Source organism: Vidua macroura, chromosome 1 (assembly GCF_024509145.1).
Source record: "Vidua macroura isolate BioBank_ID:100142 chromosome 1, ASM2450914v1, whole genome shotgun sequence".
Taxonomy (NCBI): Eukaryota; Metazoa; Chordata; class Aves; order Passeriformes; family Viduidae; genus Vidua; species Vidua macroura.
The window spans coordinates 60150168-60168016 of NC_071571.1; the positions used below are offsets into that span (position 1 = coordinate 60150168).

General features: G+C 39.6%; 2 protein-coding genes across 7 annotated transcripts in view; one reads left to right on the forward strand and one right to left on the reverse strand.

The window, feature by feature from the left end:
• SLC66A2 (solute carrier family 66 member 2) overlaps positions 1-17849 on the forward strand; it is a 165521-nt gene that overhangs the window by 99509 nt on the left and 48163 nt on the right. The gene's annotated exons all lie outside the window — the stretch shown is intronic.
• The window catches only part of KCNG2 (potassium voltage-gated channel modifier subfamily G member 2), a 53737-nt gene that overhangs the window by 21223 nt on the left and 14665 nt on the right, over positions 1-17849 (reverse strand). For all 4 annotated transcript variants that reach the window (XM_054000360.1, XM_054000352.1, XM_054000377.1 and 1 more), the window contains exon 2: positions 1274-2097. In XM_054000360.1, the coding sequence (XP_053856335.1) occupies positions 1274-2029 (756 nt within the window). In that variant the 5' untranslated portion in view covers positions 2030-2097. The remainder of the gene's footprint in view (positions 1-1273; positions 2098-17849) is intronic.

Sequence of the window (17849 nt, forward strand, 5' to 3'; positions counted from 1 at the left end):
AAATAAAGATCTAATAATAAATCATATATCAGTTAACACATCAATGTTTTATCTTTTTTCCTGGCTGCTCCTGAATGAGTCTGATTCTAAATCAAACTCCTCAGGTGAGATGTAACCTGAGCAGACCTCGCAAGCAAAGGGTGGGTTTAACTGTACGCAGGGTGCTCAGTCAGATGCAGGGGTCTCTCTGGAGCAGCTGGATCCATTTTCCATCACCCTGCATTTTACTTTCAAGGTGGCATAACAGTAAATGCCTCAGGTCTGGGGATGATCTCCCTCTTCTGCTCATGGCAGTAGGGCACAAGCCATCCAGCCCCTGTGTGACAGAACATGGGAATAGCTGCTTCCAGGAGAGCTCAGCCTTCAGCTCAGAGGCAGCACTTCATGGGCTGAAGTACTGTCTTAGTAGCTGAAGTTCACAACCACATTTAATGACCACGGGGCTGGGAAATAAGCCCAAACATTTCATGTCAAGCTTGGACCTGGGTAAAACTAGAGAGGGCGTGAATTCTTCAAAACATCCCCACCCCAACTCCTCAGTTTGCATTTCAGCACGTATATGAAGAAAATGTAAATGTCCTCCTCTACCATTTTTCAGATAAGCTCTCATTGGCCTACATACAATTAATCCTAGGGAAGTGAACAAAAAAGGAACTAAACCCTTAGGAAATTTGATGAACTTAAGAATAAACAAAATATCTGTAAGACTTGATTTTCAAAGGCATGAATCATCCACAGTTTACACTTGAGAATACTAAGCAGGTCTGAAAATTGGGACAATTGCTCTGTTTCTGCTGTTAAGTTGCTGCCTTAGCTTCCCTGGCCTTTACATCACCCTATAGCATCAAAATACTTTAGATGTGGTTTTTACACTGGCACACTGAGAGTTCATTCAAATTGTTAAAGTACCTTTAGGGAAAATTGATTTGTTAGCTCTAAACTTAACCTCAAAACATTAAACCAGAAGAAAGGCTGGTTTTTATTCCCAGAGTAGCTAGTTTGTCTTCTGGTTAGACATATCAGAAAACAAATCTGGGGTGTAAGGCTATCTGCTGGTGTGAACTGGCTAAGCTGGGCTAGCAGGGCAGAGTTTGGCCCAATCTTGCCTCAGTTCTAAGTTACATAATGCTTTCTGTGCTCTACCCAGCCAGCCCTCCACATCATATATACTGAACAGAGTATCTGCCTATCTGCTGGAGTGATTTTTCCTGTCACCTTTCCTGAGGAGACAACTATGCAAAACACAGTCTACCCCAAGAAAGGCTGCACTTACCCGATCCTCTTCTTCTCTGACATCTGGCATGGTGCTGATGCAGAGGCTGACAGCAGTGATGGCAACAAAAGAGATTGAAATGCAAGCAAAGATCTTTCCTGGGATCCCTGAGTGGGGGTTCTCCACCATATCCCTGAGCTTTCGCATGCACAGACTCAGTCGGCTGTTGTCCTGGAAGGCACATTGTGTAGCTTCATTAAATACCATCTCCCTTTCAAACAGCCTGGCCTCAGCTGCCTCTTCCTCTTTCTGTCGCAATCTCTTTTTACAGCACCACTCCAAGTGGTCCTCTTCTATCCCCCAATACACAAGCTCCTCCTGGAATGAAAGAGCACACATCTCCCTGAGAAGCCTCAGCTTCCCTGCTGTCAGGAATGTCATGATCGTTCTGAAGGCACTAGGATTACGGTCAAAAAAAAATTCATTGCAGCTAACATCATAATCATCGCAGATGTCCATGATCTCATCATAATTGTTGCAAGATTTTAGCTTCCCAAGCCTGGTCAAGGGGCAGTTCTCCAAGGTGGTCCAGGGAATTTTGTACTTAATACCACCTACATTGATGATCACAAACCTGGACCGGTCATCCAAGCGGGCTAAGCAGCACAGGTCTTCTCCAGGATGCAGAAGTTTGGCCTTTTTGTAGAAGAATCCTTTCTTGGTTTGTACTTCACACAGGTTTTCCAAGTTGTTGAAGGAGTGGGAGCTGAAGTTAGGATCTGCATTTCCAGTGAGCAATGCCATTTCGTGGTACATCTGTTGAGTCCATAGGGAGGTTGAGGCTACTCAAACAAAAGCATCTGGAGCTTGACCAGAAAGTCTATCTGTAAAACAGAATTTTAAAATTACAAGAAAAGTGCAGCACTTTTAAATGATAACAATCCTATCCTCTCCCTCCTGAGAAACTCTTCTCTATGGCATTCCTTCTTCCCCCATTATTTTAGGACTATCTTTGCTTGATAGTTGCTTAGGAAAGAACTTACAATACAATCAGGTCAGAAGCCATGCTGTTACTTCTCAGGGGTTTAGTTAATGTTTGAATGGAAACAAAACCAGTGTATTACCATTTTTAGAAATTTCTAGAGGTTCAAGCTATATCCTGGGCATCAATGCATACCAGAAGAGAAATCTAATCATGTGGATAAATGGCAATTTACAGTTTAGCAACTTAATTTAAAAACTTAGTTGCAAATGGTTTTTCAATTCTTTTGGCCCATTTACATTATGTTCCTATTACAAAAAGCCTATAGGGTGAGGATAAAATGGATACTTACAATACAGTCAGAAATGTGATGGCAAAAATGTGGGTAATTCCCAACCTAAATTCACCAAGCCTAGGTGGCAATAGCAATGAATATGTGGGAGCTGAGGGCATGCTGGGTCTGAGCTAAAACCAGAGCTTGCCTGGGAGCCTGGAACTGCTGGAAGCTCTGCTGTGGTCTTGGCTGTAGTTGTGGACAGGGTTCCAAGCAGTCTGGCAGCAGTTCTGAAACAGGAGCTCAAACTCAGAATGAAGCCGAGCTGGAAGTGACTTGGTTGCTGCTCTTTCTTACTTCTCGATAGTGCAGAACCCAAGTGGTCACACTCAGAAGGAATTATGTATAATTCCAGGATTTAATTTGTGCCTCCTGGTTATCCCTCATTGACCACACCACAATCCACATTGCTTCCTTACTTTCTCTGAAGCCCATCACATGCATTCTTCAAAGCTGTATCTCTAAAGCAATAATGGGATGTCTTGAAATGCTACCATGTAATCACATTTGTGAATCACCCAAAACTTCCTTAATTGCTCAAATATGAAGTAGTATATAAGAAGTCAGTGTAGAATGGCTGGGTCTCCACACAAAGACCCAGGCTAAGAATAGATGCAGTGATGGGGAACAATTTTAAGCAGAGGATAGAGAAACTGAGAAAGAACTGACTAGTGAAGGAAAAACTGACATTTTTGATGAAGAATGGTAATCATGAGGCAGTAAATCCATAATTTATAAGCAACATTCTCCAATTCCCTTTGAATCTCATGCCTCAATCAGGAGAAAACAACAAACAAATGGGTGCTAAGAAAAACTGGAGAGCATACACATTCAAACACATTTCCAGAGGAGCAATTTCCTTTATCTTTAATCGGCTCACCAACTCTTAGCTCATTAGACTTAGTAAAAATGATATCTGACAGACTGGTGAATACTTTTAGTCACAGCCCTGAATCACCCTCTAAACATTCGTACCAACCACTCTCAAACAACAACACTGCAGTAACAGTGGTACTTTTGCTTCAACATTTCTATGAGGATCCAGTCCCTGAATTTCAGAACAACGCTTTGATATTTGTAAAAAGCCAGAGAATTGTTGCTTTATGTGCAAAAAGCTACAGTCACCCAAAGATACTTTCCAGCACCGTGAAAATTTCAGAAGAGCTAACAATGCCAAAATCTCTATAATTTCACTTTGGGGGAGAGAAATAATTGTTTAATAAACATTTGTTTCTACAGGGCAACATGAGCAACAGAGAAGAGATCCTTCATCTGGCTAAGGGCCAGTAAAGGGCAACATGCACTCTAAGGAATGGGTGCTTTTACAGCACAGGCTTGAGTGCAGCTGGGATTGCAAATACCATTACTGTCACAGCAAGAGCACACTGTCAGCACGGCATATGCTTTAAGGATTTGGTCTCTTGTTGCTTTCTCTTGGTAAGATAAAATATTCACTGTCACTACTGAGGGCTCTGCACTTTTGTTTTCATGCTGCACTTGTTCCACAAGTCAACATATTAAAAGAAGTTTACCTTGTTTTGACATCAAGGCCAGGATTTATTTTTTTCCTCTCCCCCGTGTAGCATGTTGTTGCATAAAGGGGCCTGATACATTTCACAGAACTGCTTTGAATCTAGTCTTACATGTACTTCTTCCTCCTTCTAAGCAGCAGCTAACTCAATGTGAAAATCTGTAACTATGTTGTTTGCTACAAAATCTATGAATTACAGTTTTTTCTTTTGTGGATATAAAATGATGTTGCTTAACTCTAAAGCTTAAGAATGCAGTTGGGTTTTTTTTAAATCATCAGTGGATAAATAGAAAATGAGAGAGAAGTAGTTACAAATTAAAGTTACCTATGATTTAACAGGTTGATTCTGGACAGTGCAGGCAGCACCAGATGCTGGAGCTCAGTAACTAAAATGAATTTTCTGACATCACAGTTCAACATCCCAGAATCCATAACAGCTGGCAGCATTTGTTTTGGAAATCTCATATTTAATCTCAGATTAAAAGATAAGCATGTGAAGACAATTGTTTATTATTCTTCTTGGCACTTCCACCTTGTAAGCTGACTGCCCAAGACTGGGCTCAGATGTCAGTGGATCAGCTTGTAGTGCCATTTTAACTCTCCTACAGAAAACCAAAATACTGTGGGCTCCCAATTTGGCATCTAAACTGAGAAGTAAAACAAGCTTGAAAGGTCTGCTTCTGATCTTATGTGCATGGAATGTATCATGGCTTTCACTAAATATTAAAGAGTGTTTCAAAATTATGTAGGTCTTAAAATACTCCCTGCATGCCAGGGTTATCTAATGTATGTACATGACTGCAGTAAAGCATCCCATTGAAGATTAACATTAAAAGCCAATACTTCCAGAAATTATACTACATTATCATCCAGTTGGCATTTCTACTATTTAATCTGACACATGGGTGCATGAAAGACTATTAAAACACAGTCTGGAATAAGTTGCCCATCACAGGGATGAAGGACAGAATTTGACTCTATATTTGTTGTTCATAATTTTGAAGTGCTGGGGGAGAAATGCTGTATGAATATTTCAGTTTGAGGATCATATACAGGGTGGGTTATACATTGTGTGGATTCTTTTTTTTTTTTTTTTCAAAGCATAGTCCAACAATTTTTATTCACTAAGAAGTACTTTCTTAGGCCATCTGTGTATGCACATGTATACCTAATAACACACATAAGTTCAGCCACATTTTGTCAGCAGCAATGAAACATAAACTTTAAAGGAATTTAGAGGTTTTAGAGGAGGTAAGATTTTAGTTAGAGATAAGCCTTACTAGAGTTAATTAAAATAAATGAGTAGGCCTTGATGAAGTTAAGAGTTAGTAGTTAACTGATAATTGATTGCTTGTCAACACAATGTTTAGTTAGCTGGATTTGTAATGAAGAATACAGAAACTGACAAATAGCTTTTAGGAACATAAGACAATTGTGGGCCTCCTCTGTTCTGAAACCAATTGAAGACAGAGAATGGGAGTTCTACCAAGGTTCATTCATCATATTTGCATTGAAAAGGTAGAAAGGTCAGAATGAGGAAGACTTCATTTACTTCCTCATTTTGGGACCCCTCCCCATAAAAGGGACCACCAACCCATTTCAAAGAACAAACTACGCATGCTTAATAGCTTTTGAAATGATTAGCATACAAAGTGGGGAATGGGATGTACCAAAATTATGAATATGCATTTGTATTTGGGGTATTCAATACTTGTATGGATAAAAGGACTCTGTAATCATTTGAAAGGTGCGGTGTGTATTTGGGAGCTATCCCACACGCTGCCCGGCGTCGCAATAAACATACACTTTCTAACTTCAAACTGTTAAGAGAGTTTTTGTCCGTCACAGTTGGATATTGGTACTAGATCAATATCCGTATTTCTTTAATAAATCAGCAGACAGCTGAGATCTTCACAATACAGGTATTTCTCATAAAATATTTCAAAGATTTAATAAATGTCAGAAGAACACAACTGCCTCATATTCTTCTTTTTGCTGAATTATTTCCTCAGCAGAGAAAGAGCTATTTCCCTGCTTACTGCCTTTTCACTTTGCCTGCTCCCACTTCTCTTCACACCAGCATTCCTCATTATCCCATTCTATCCGTATCACTGATCTAAGTCATATGTGATTCTACAGGTGGCTCCCCTGGTCTCAAGTTGCCTTGGATAAGAATGAAAAATGGGGCAAAATCATCCCTACCAAGAGGCTGAGCAGCCTGGCAATGAGAACTTGAAAACAGTGATGAAAGGGAGGTAGTGGTGGAGCAAAGACTGCAGGATGCCATGGCAGCAGAGACCTTGTGAGGAAGAGTGGCCACATAAAGCACACACATAAATGAGGGAACAGGAAAGTGTCATCGGCAGAGCACTCACACCTTTTCTGAGAAACCAGCCTGACCAGGTGGCTCTGAAGGGCCCATAGACAAAAGTAGGTGGCCAGGGGGGTGGAAACAGGGAGAATTCAGAGGTCTTTGTGCAGTTGCAAAGAAGAAAACTGTTACTCTGAGGGTGGTCAAACTCTGAAAGAGAAAGCTGAGAGGTGGTGGAGGCTCTGTCCTTGGGGATATTCAAAATCCATCTGGACACAGTCCCAAGTAACCTGTTCTAGCTGATGCCACTTGGAGCAGTGACAGATAAATCAGATGAACTCTGGAGGTCCCTTTCTACTTGAACTACTCTGTAATTTTGAGAACAGTCTCTTTTTAATGCCTGCTGTAAAATTACAAAGTATTGAAAGTTTACATTTGAGCTACAGGAACAAGTGGAAGCTGTGAGACCTTTTAATAATTAATGTTTTACGATTTCCTTTGTGAAATGAAACATATTTTGACAAAGAACAGGTAATTGTGTCATATTTAAAGCCACAAACATGAAACATACATTAAGGTGACCACAAGATGTTTTTTCTCAATTCCAATGAGAGTTGAGTCAGTGAATCTGTTCTGCAGTGCTCAGCCATTTCTAGTCAGGGATGTGCTGAAGCCTGGCATTGCTGCCTGGGACCAAAGCAGTTCCTACTTCTTACTGTAATGTGATTTATAAATCACAGCACACACAATCATTTTAATACTAAACCTTACACATGCAACTGACCTTCCATTTGGTGATATTACAGCTAATAGTGTGGACAAAGAGGCTTAGGAGATCCACGTTATTCTTGCACTTCTTACAATCCAGTAGAACTTCGACTCCCAGTAGTAAATCCTTGCTAGTCATTGTGGAAACATGGAGAGGAGAGCACCTGCCCATGAGCCTTACAAAATGCAAAACAGATGAGGTACAAGAAATACACATATTTAAAAACAACAAAACAAACCCCAACAAAACAAAACTGAAAAGGGGACTGGGAGGATATGGTGAAATAGATGCACCTAAGCCTAGAAGGCAGATCCTACAGGATTTGGGGAATTAGCTTCTGAGTTTGTCCACACTGAACATGACTACGGCTCCCTACATACTCATTATCACAGAATCATAGAATCATTTATGTTGGAAAAGACCCTTAGGGGATCCCTGAGTCCAACCATTACCCTGACACTGCCAAATCCACTAAACCACCAGTAAACCACATCCCAAAGTGCCACATCTATGGTCTTTTAAATACCTCCAGGAATGGTGATTCACATTTCCCTGGGCAGCCTGTTCCAATGCCTGACCACCTTATCAGTGAAGAAATGCTTCCTAATATCCAATCTAAACCTGCCCTGGCACAACTTGAGGCTGTTTCCTCCTGTCCTATCTCTTAGTACTTAGGAGAAGAGACTGAACCGCATCTCGCTACACCCTCCTTTCAGGGGAACTTTAACTTGGATATAGTCAAATTTTTCATACTTCTGTATTTATTATCAGTAAAATTTAATATCCCTAACCTCCTACACCCCTGCTTAGGGAAGGCAATAGCTCAACAAGTTGAAAAGGTACTAGAATTTTGAACAGCCCTTCATTTTGTCTGTTTCTTCATCAGAGTAACAGGAAGCAATGACACCACCTTACACACCTAGCTGAGATGTCCCCATCTAACAGAAAAATAAGTGTTTCTTGTACAGGTATGGAGCACAATAGCCAAGATAGTTTTCTCCAGAGAGTGTTTTGGGGGCCTTGAGGAGGATGCTGCATTAGTCAGTCAAAGAAGCTCAGGAGGCTCATGCTGTAATGAAGGCTGCAAAATTCAGCATGTGAAGTTGGACATTGTTTAATACTCTGAGTGTACATTTTCCTTAATATTTTCATTAATTCAGTGGAGGAAAAAAGTAATAATTTTCTTCTCTGAATATCCCTCATCACATTTAGGCCACACTACATAATTAGCTGAAACAATTCAATTTGTTAAATGAAAAAATTAACTTGGCTCAACATTAATTATTTTGACATACACCCATAGCTATTTGTCTCCATTAGACAGATTGAGTTATCTTGTGTCATTGCACTTGCCAGAGTTCTATAGCGAAAGTATTGTGACATCTTTAGGAAATCAGGGATTTGGTTACTATCTACATGAAGGTCTGGGATCCTTACCTGTATCTTTACAGCTAAACTCAATCTTATTCTGCACTTCCACAAGCCTTCAGTGCCCATTTATCTTTTTACCCTAAAGAGCATCAAACTATTATTTCTATGAAGCTATTTGCACACTTCAGTTGCACAGCAGACAAAGGCAGATATGCTAGGTAAAATACAGACAGAGGAAGAACTGCTTATTTCTGCATTCTACCCAGAAGTACAGAATTCTGTTCAGGCTAGCAAGCTTCAAAATTTCACAAAGGTCTTAAAACACATATTTCACTTAAAAAGAACTATAAATAAAAAAACAAGCAGAAACTGAAAGGATTAGGTAGAAAAGTTTTCCCCACAGAATTATTACTACTTAAAATAAAACAGAGCATCATGTTCAAACCATGCTTTATTTGTTTAGGTGAATTAACCCTCAGTTGGTTACCAGAAAAACAGGTTTGCAAAATGTGCTTTCATCCTCAGTTCATATTTCCTGAACAACTGAACAGACTCCAAATATGCACCAAGTGGATGATGTGCTAAACAGAAGGGACTTCAGAGCAGAGCTGTACCTCCCAGACTCTGGGAAAATTAGACTAGACATGGAGATTTGTTTGATACAGTTCCTGTTAACTGCAACCTTGAATTAAGTATACAGTGTCAAGAGCCTAAAATTAAAATGTGTTCTGTCTGCACTTGCTTGGTCAGAGATTGAGCCCTGTGAACACAGTACCTTTGACCCTTACTGACAGCCACTAGATGGTGAAGTTTTTATTCTTCCATGAATCACACACAAGTTTATTTTAGGAGTCTTACTGATTAATCCTGTTAGTATCCCATATAATCAGCCAGTCAGATAAGGTACTATGAGTTAGTTGCCAATCTGAAATATTTCTTTCCCTGTTCTTAGATTATTGTATTTCAGAATAAAAAAAAAATCATCAAAATCCAGTATCTGGATTTGAAGTATCTGCTCCAGTCATGATTACATACCCACAGCTGGCCTAAGATACAACGTGAATGGCACTATTAAATGCAAAAGTGACAGACTGTGTAGTATTTTAAAACACATTGTTTATCCCTCTCATCCAGGAAATTAAACAAGTTGTCTCATTTCTGTTGCCAAAATTTGGGAAGCACAAAAAACCAAGCTTTGGTATCTTTGAAAATTACAGAATTGTCAGTCAAGAGTTCCAGTTAGTCTGCAGATCACTGTGGGGGGGAAAAGCAGTTTTTAACACAAGCTCTGCTCCTAACACTGATCTTTCTGATCCATCCTACAGGTTTTTGCAATTCTATACTTAGCAGCTTCCCACCCACATGATTAATATGCTTGATTTCTTACAGAATATACCAACTAGATTTCTGACTAGAAATAAGAAGGTTTGGCTGTGTGATGCCACTCTTGGCATAGTTTCACATTCAGAAGTTCATAAAGATTTGCTGGGGCATTTTTCCTAATAACTGCACCTATCCTTGTGTCTCTTTCAGGGCCATTTACAGGTTTTTGTATGAATGGTTGTTAGATACATATGATTGAATGTGAAAGAATGAGAGGAAACAGCCCCAAATTGTGCCAGGAGAAGTTTAGACTGGATATTAGGAAACATTTCTTCACTGGAAGACTTACCAAGCATTGGAACAGGCTGCTGAGGGAAGTGGGTGAGTTAACATCCCTGGAGATCTTGCAGACACTGCACCTAGGGACATGGTTTAGTGCTGAACTTGGCAGTGCCGGGCTAATGGTTGAACTCAGTGATCCTAAGGGACTTCTCCAACCTAAATGATTCTATGAATAAATGCTCTTATTAACCGCTCACAGATTTTAGATGTAGATCTAGTCTTTTAAATTTCCACATGAAATCCTTTGCAGAGAAGATAAATTGTATACAGATGCATCTTGCTTCTCTTGTTAGCTTGAATTAGTGAACACTGGATTTTATGTGTTTTCCTTGTTTTTTTGCAGATGACATTCTTGTTCTCATGTGTTTTGTAAGTCAATTGTGCACTCTCCTCAAAAATATTCCCATCTCTACTTAAACACAATTCTGCCTCTAAATTTAACATGATTGTAGTTAATTATTAACATCATTGCATAGAATACTTTGTAAATTTAAACTCATTAAGATTGTATATTTAATCCATGGTTGGAGTTAACAGGAACTGGATCAAACAAAACTCCACATGTAATAGAATTATCTCAGAGAGACACTGGTTAAAGGATAGTTCCTGGCCTAAAGTCTGTCCACTTTAGCGCATCACTCTCTTTGTGCACATCTGGTGTCCCCAGAGCTTGTTCTGCCTTGTTTGTCCCAATATCCCTACCCACACTCACAATGACACACATATTTTGCAGAAGATTAATATGGCTGTGGTTCCAGAGCCCTTGGATGAGGTGACTCCTAAACGGAGGGGGTTCTTAACTCTGTGGCATGATGCCCACACTGAGCACTGTGAATACTGACACAGTGATTCTTGCTGCTTAGTGCAGCAAGAATTACCTGCTCTACCTGCTGTGGACAGAATTCAGGAATCCTGTCCTCCAGATGTGTTTTTAAATGAGAAGGTGTTCCAGATCTTGCTCTGTACACAACTTGCATTTCCACATGGAACAACCATCACTGCCTGGAGCGGGAAGTTCCCAGAGCCCTTCACTTCTATTATGTGCAGTCTTTACCCAGAACATTTGCATTTTGCAGCTTTCAGTTGTGGTGAACTGGAAATACTGCAGCAGCTTAAAGTAAATTAAAAAATTAAAATTTGTGCTTAAATGGTAGGAAAACTAATACTATGACTAACAAAGAACCCCTCATATATTTATATAAATTTAATGCAAAACTCTGTTTCAAAATATCAATTTAATTACATCCTCTGCCCTGAATTCCTCCTAGACAAATGTGGTAGCAACATCAACTTTCCCAACAAAAGCTGAAAGACAAAGCCACAGCACCTTGTGCAGAACCATTCTTTTGGTTTCTGGAAAGGTGGGAGACCGTTTATATTTTTTCCCCTCAAACAGGCAGAGAGAGGTCTTTTGCAGTTTGCGTTTACAGATACATTTTCACATTCTTACCCTGCTATCGAAGAGGATGAAAATGACCTGTAGTAGTCTAAGGCATCTCTGTAATTTCTCTCACCAGCAACCCACTTTCCCCTCCACTGAATTGGCATTGCTGTATTCAGTAGAGAAACACTTAAATTCATTAAACACACTCACTCACTTAAAAGATCATCTGATAATGTTACCAGTTTAAATGTTTCATAAAAAGCCAAAATTATTAGAAAACTCTGCACTTTCTCTAATGCAATTATTTCAGTCAGCTCACAGACTGAGGATGTTAGCATTTTTAAGATCTTGTTCTCTATAAAATGTCAATGGACTTGTCTATGCGATGCAATGGGAACGAATGGATTCCACTGTGAAAATGATAGCTTTAAAATCAGGTAAAATATGACTGATCCAGTTATGTGCAATATCTTCAGCAATCATTGAATCCTTCATAAATCACCTCTCTTTTCAAAAACACTGGAACAGATACAAGAGGAAGGCTGATAGGCTAATTATTCATGTATGCAATAGATGAAAACATTTCACTGATACCTTGTTGGAGAACCCTGGTAGATCAGATGTCATGCAGACACATTGATGTAACATTTCCAGAGAACTGCTATAATGCCAGATGTGTCAGAAGCTCAATTCTAAGACCAGTTCTCCAGTTAGAGGTTTTTGACCCAATAGGTTTATATGTACCACTCAGTAAGGTGAGCTCTTGGGGCAGTGAAAGCAGGCAATAATATCAACAGTATGACAACAATCCAGACCTTTAAAGGATTCTTAGGGTGGCTATTTATTCACTAATTGTTTTTGCACTTGGGTTAGCAAATGAACAATTCCTATTCTCCATGATAAAGCTCTCTCCTGTTCAGAATACCTTCAGTTTCTGCCAGATTGCTTACCACCTTTCTACTTGCAATACTGGCAAATACACAGAAACACTGGGATAAAATGTTTCTTTGTTAAAGGAATTAATTTTACAGCATCTCCACTACTGATATGATTTTGTTTCTGAGCAGTAATTTTCACGCAGCAAAAGGACATGTTGTTACTCATAAGGCATATATTATTCAGCAAGTGAGACAAACAATAAATCACTGCCAGATCCCAGTATCTCTGGCATACTTCAAAGCTGCTGGTTTCTTCCTCTGTGCTGTCATGCTTTAAATCTTATTACCGTCAGAAAGATGATGAGGAATTTCCAGTTACTTCAGTTCACTGCCAAGTGGCCTTCCCCTTCCATGAGGAAGACTCCATGAGCTGCGCAGTCTGTGGTGCGCACATTAAAAACTCAGGAGGTAATTAACCAAATAGCCTTGCTCAGGAGGTGTTTAAGACTTCACTCCAGGCCTCTTCCATGGTTGCCTCATTGGTTTTAACCTCCCCCTGCAGGTTCCTCCTGCAGCGCCCTGTGAGAGAGGCGAACTGTGGGGTACTATGCAGACACACAAACAGGCTTTACATCAGCAAATCACTATGATTATACAGACCAATTTACCCCAAATCTGGGTTACACTAGAAATCCATACAGAACTGCCACTCCCAGTGCATGCCGTGATGGCTTTGCTCAGAACTAGGCCTACAGAAGGCAATGAGCCTTGGTAATTCCATTGCCAATGGAAAACAGAAAGGTGACCAAGATGGTGAACTGGGCAGCAGAGTTGAGCAAGTTGCTTCTTCATTCCACCTTTACCTGACTGGCCAGTTCATTGTGCAGCTAACAGGATATCCATAACTATTTCACTTTGAGCAATGGAAAGCTGCTCTCATTTTCTTGTGTTGTCAGAAGATCTGACAGGTTCTCAAAGAAGCTGGAGACTGGCAAACGTAGGGATAATTTTGCACCTCTTTTTCTTTCCAACTATGCTCCCTGACTGCCAAAGGAGGCTCCCTGGAAGGTGCTCTGCAGATGAATAAGCTGGTCTAACTCATCAGGTTGCGTTTGCTAGGGCACTGCAGTACTGGCATAGTCAGGGGAAAAAGATGGATGTTCAGCTAAATGAGAAAGATCACAGAATGGAGTTTCATAGTACTAACAAAAAAGCTGGGCTCCAGCTCTATTGCAAGCCTGTATTTTGGTAAATATAAGGTTTATCTATTACACTGAAGAATCAGGAGCATGGTCTCTACAGAAACTCTCCGCAGTGACAGCAGTGAATAGAAGTGATTCTCAGGCACACGGCTTATATGATCAGCAGCTCTGTATATTTGTATCATGCAATAGAGCAAAACACCCCAGATTTATCTACCTCAATTTTACTTATCCTAGGGCATTTGTTCCAAACAAAACTTCATTATTCTATTACTGGGTTTTTTGCTAACAACCAACCTAACAGTTAGCACAAAAGATAAACTGAATAAATAAGCAACAAAATAACTTTCATTGTCTCTCCTCCTGAAAATTTTTATTTGAAGGACACCTCATAAAATATGAATTCATACCCAGTTTGCTTGCTCATCAAGTAAAAAGCAAGCACAGATATCAGCATCTAAAAATCTGAATAAAGATTAGCAAATAAATAGCTAACAGCTACTTAATGAAGATGCTCAAAAAAATGCATGTAATCAGATCTGTACTGCATAATTCTTTTTGTATAATAATATATTTTACACTTTAAATGACCTTGTTTTATTTTATTTAATGCATTCAGTCTCAGTAGCTCACTGATACAGAATAATTTATTTTGAATTCTGATTAAGAAGCTGCTCTCCAGTTCAATGAGTCCCCTTTCCAACAGCAAAATTTTATTTGGCTGGTGAATACTTCTATACACTGACAGCAACTTGAAACCCTATTTGGTTTCAGAAAGCTTGTCCTGAAGTGTATAATCATACTCCACAAAGCCTAGCTTCAACTAAACCAACAGGAATTGAATGGGCTGTAGAACTGGGTTCTAGAGAGGTCCATCCTCAGGCTTTTGAGGAGCTGGAGTGAAGGGTACCCCCAGGAAGACTTGCTGGACAGAACTGGAAAGATCTACCAGTGCTGTACAGTAAACCCCATTCATAAGATGAGTTTCTGTGTCTCTGTCATCATTACAGAGATGTTTTTGTGGCTGTAAAGGATAGCTTCATGATCTGAAAGGGAAACAAATTGTGAAATAAATATAAGACATGAGCAAACACGGGTTCACAGAAAGAGAGTGGGAGAGAGAAAGCACTAGCTAAACCTCTTGTGGTCAGCTAAGCAATGTAAATGGTACTGTTTCGAGATAAAATATGATCATAAACTAAAATCACTTGGTGGTTTTATGTTTACTAAATAAAAAAAAAAAACCCACATGTAATTTACAGTGTGAAGGCAGAGGAGAAGAATAAAAGGACAGAGATCAATATGGTATAAAGCAGATACTTCATTATTTTAGAGCCTAATTCAAGCATATGCCGAATCCCTGCACTTTTAATGCAAGTTAGCAAGTGCCAAGCAGCTTGTAAGAAGCTCTCAGAATCAGGCTCCCAGTCTGCTATATCACCTAGGAAAACCATTACCAACTACATGCATAACTGGTACTAAGCCCATGCTTAAATGTATATAAACACTCCCCTAGAAAATGTTGTATTTTCTCCCATGCATACGTATATCTATGCAGATATCCATATATTCCCCTCAACAGGCAGGGAAATGACAGATGTGAGATCTGCAACATGAAATGCATGTGGCACGGCTCCAGCCCTCAGGAGCACAAGGCCAGGAAGCACCAAGGAAGGTCAAATCAGTCATCAGCTCCCACTGGCTTCAAGTAGAAATGAGCAGCTTGAATCTGGTGCCTGCATTGCCACCCACTGCAATTTGAGACACCTTGGGATATCTGATGATAGCAGATGCAGCACAACAGCAACAGCTGGATGCCAAGAATGATGCACTAATACATCTGAAAGAGCCATCTTTGGGCAACCAGAGCTACCCTAGGTAAACAGGTCCTTTGAGAATCTTTGCACACAGAGCCTTTGGGTGTTTATTTTTAATCTCTTGGCAGTGACAAAAGATCCTCCATATTCGTAACTTTTTAAAGTATGGCACTCTTACATTAAAAGTCAGTGTTGCAGACCAACTGACCTCTCCATGCAGATGAGATACTCACTGAAACAGCAGAAGCGCTATTAAAAAAAAAAAAAAATAGTGGATTTCTGCCATGCTTTGCTGCACGTAAACCTGAAAATTCCAGTAATCAAAGTTAAACACTATCCTGGAAGAAGTTTCCATAAGATTCACATTAGGCAGCTATATTTATTATTAAATGTTTCCTGTTTTACCCAAGCTGAACAAATTCAGCAATTTGCATTACAGAGCATAACTCCTTAATTTTGAAGTTAAATGTGATCATTGCAGATACTGGTTTTGCACATACTCAGCCTGTGCATGTGAATTTCGAGTGTCTGTAGCTTCATTAGGTGTCTGCTCATACAAAGGTACCTGTGATGGGGACCAGCTGGAAATAAGTTTGTGCATAGTTATAATGTGTGTACAAATGTGTGTACAGGTTGAAAAACAGTGCACATTATTCCTTATTTTTGGAGTGACTTTGGTCACAGAATGTCATTATGGAAAACCTGGCGGTCCTCACCCTTCCAAAGCACATACACACACCCAAGAGCCAAATGGAAAAAGAGAAGCCAGTGAAAGGGTTAATGTCAATTGGTGCTACCTCTTCTGCTGCTGGATAAATGCTGTTTTCTAAAAATAGCAAATAGCCTTCCTGATCCTGGACTGGTAAAGTAGAAGGATTTTAAACTAAAATGCATCCTCTATGAACCACAGTAAAGTCCCAGTTTCCTCCAAACCCTAGAAATTCTACTACTCACTGTATTTAAACAAAACCAAAGCCCAGCTATGAAAAATAAATTAAACCTAACCACCTAAATATCTTTTTCATGTGTTAGAATCTCATGCTTTCTCCTGCCTCTGTTTTATGCACAGTCTGCATTCCCACTGACTTGACAAAACTGGGAATTTGTTACAGTGACAGAAAAAGCAAGGCCACTTAATTTGACAGTCTGTGAGAGTAAAGCAAGCTACTTTTCATAATGTATGTACAGACATCATGTAAGCACTCACTGGTAGCTTTGTTGGAATGCCTGGATACTGTGTTTGTCAGACTATCATAAAGATTTATAAATACACAGTTACAAATTGCAGATGAAGTCTTGCAGTACGGACAGGCTACACACACCTAAATGAAGAAGGTGCTTTAATTCTTGATACAGAAATATGCAGAATGTCTTTTTGCATGTAAACCTGTTAAGGTTTTCAGATTATGGTGGTTTTGCACAGAGAAAATCAATGCTCCCTCAGGTTCAGCAAGACCTACAGGATTCTGCGTGGTTCCACCAAGTGAGAGGAATAAGAGGAAGCAATATAGAAACCACTACAAAGGAGCCTTCTTGAGCACTGAGTCTCAGATTATAGGGAGAAGATGGGGACAAGGTGAGAGAATAGACAACATGTTGCCTCATTTCCACCTCATTTCACACTCCTTAATATCTTTATTTCCAACCCAGTAAGACAGGAGCAATGAAGACTGCAGTCAAGCCATCCCAGACAGACAGTGGGGAGGAATTTTATACAAGTTACAGACAAATTCATTCCAAATTCTCCTGAAAGTGTCATAGCTGTTGATGAGCACCTCCCTTATGGACATTTGGTCTTACGTCCATGCCACTTTTTAATGAGTGATCCCCTCAATCAAATCTTGAGCTCAATTTTTTTTCTAAAGCATGACTAAAACACCTTGATCCATTAGCCTGGTTTCTGCTGCTTTCCTAGTACTGAAAAGGTGAAGGAGTCACTTGCAGTATCTTTTCTTACTTCCTGGCAGATATAATAATATTTTTTACTAATCTGGCAGATCTCTTCTCCTTTTGAACAGTTTCTTTACTCTCTCTCCAAGCTATTCTTTGCTAGAGCAACATACTTTTCCTCTAATTAAGGATCCTTTCACCCCAAATAAATGTCTTGCAGTATCAACCCACCGTGCATCAGTTCCAGCTCCTCGTTACCATGTCCATTTTTCCTTCTGCAGACACCTGCATAATTACATTATGTGAAATAGCTTATATAAATCAGCAGTCTTTGTAATATGTTCTAAAAAATTGACCTGCAATTGTTATCTACTGCAAAACTTCATCCCAATTTTAGCAATCTAATCTAAGGCATAACGTCAAAAGTTAACTGAATTCGGGTTAACTGAAGCTGCATTATAACTTGCAATTTATTTACCTAGGTCCTACTTTCAAAGCTATT